This window comes from Hibiscus syriacus, unplaced genomic scaffold (assembly GCF_006381635.1).
Source record: "Hibiscus syriacus cultivar Baekdansim isolate YM2019G1 unplaced genomic scaffold, ASM638163v2 tig00110234_pilon, whole genome shotgun sequence".
In the NCBI taxonomy this organism is placed as follows: Eukaryota; Viridiplantae; Streptophyta; class Magnoliopsida; order Malvales; family Malvaceae; genus Hibiscus; species Hibiscus syriacus.
This window is the reverse complement of record NW_024062639.1, coordinates 1,458,872-1,460,077: the sequence shown is the minus strand read 5'-3', so window position 1 is coordinate 1,460,077 and position 1,206 is coordinate 1,458,872. Positions and strand designations below refer to the sequence as shown.

General features: G+C 37.7%; 1 protein-coding gene across 1 annotated transcript; it reads right to left on the bottom strand.

Moving 5' to 3' along the window:
- Nucleotides 1-442: 442 nt before the first annotated feature.
- On the bottom strand, nt 443-931 carry LOC120114542. The gene has a single exon (XM_039135408.1). It carries the CDS (start codon nt 929-931, stop codon nt 443-445), a length of 489 nt encoding a protein of 162 aa, XP_038991339.1.
- Nucleotides 932-1,206: the final 275 nt, after the last annotated feature.

Genomic DNA, 1,206 nt, shown 5'->3' with positions numbered 1-1,206 from the left:
TATGAGCTCGTCGTCTTCCCAACAAAACGCCTACCTCCTCCTCCAACCCATCGAGATCCAGCGCTAGCCTTTAACGTATAGTTTTTATATTTGGTTCAACTAATTAATTAAAGTTAGATATAAAATTTAACCATATCTATATGTTATGCCAGAAACATATAAATATTTAAAATTGTAAAATGATTAAGTATCAACTAATTATGCTCATCGTGCTGGTTGCAATAAAAAGAAATATAAAACGTAATCAATCCAATAATTATGGACATCAATGATGCAGAGTCAATCAAATATTTATTACACCTTTTGCTGACAAATTTACAAGGTTGATGATTTGTAAATTATTCAAAAGCAGTGTTGAATTTGACAAAACGAATCTGCCACTATTACACCAGTTCGCAAAAGTAAATTATATTCACAAAATGGAATCTGTGAAGAGATTCCGTCACCGGAAAAAATTGTTAGTCCTCGGAGATGCTAGCGAGATGAGCTGCCATACTCGTCCACGACTGTTCCGACAATCTCTGTGATCGCGGCCTGAACGCTTCGTTTCTGAAATACTGGTGTTTAGTAGGGAACAGCGGTCGGAATCCGAAGCTTCATTACGGTCGCATTTTTTGCTCTTGCCGAAAGACTTTTTATGGCGTAAGTGGTTCTTTTTCTTCTCGTCATATAGTAAGGAAGATTTGGGGATCAAGAAGTAAATGCCGCCTCTTTTGAGCTGGGATCCAGGAGAGATGATCGAAATTTTACGTGCAACACCTTGAGAGCTGGGTCTGGTTAAGATGTGATTAGGGTTGGCGTGGAGGATCTCGCCGGCAGTGACCGGTCGCGTGATTTCTTCGACGTGGCCGTTTAAATGGACTATACGGATGAGGTCTAGAGCTCCACAAGGAAGAACACAAGCCAAACAACACCTTAAACTATTGCCCATCTCTCAACTTTTCAGAATTCTCATCTTCCTCCCTCGCCCACTTTTCTTTCTTTATATATACACCAGCAGCCGTACTCATATGCACTGGAGGCTAAAATATTATATTTTATTCATTATTCAAAATTAAGAATGCGGCACAAATCATTGGGTTTCGTGATAAATAAATAGTTGCTCTTCCTTAAGCAGTTAGACTTGAGCATCAAGAATATAATAAGTGTGAATGTTTAATGTAAAAAAGTTAAAGAGTTGTTTTTTAACATATAATATTTTATACT

Bases quoted from the DNA above. Each gene is read 5' to 3' on its own strand.
- LOC120114542 (XM_039135408.1), bottom strand. From the start codon at position 931: ATGGGCAATAGTTTAAGGTGTTGTTTGGCTTGTGTTCTTCCTTGTGGA.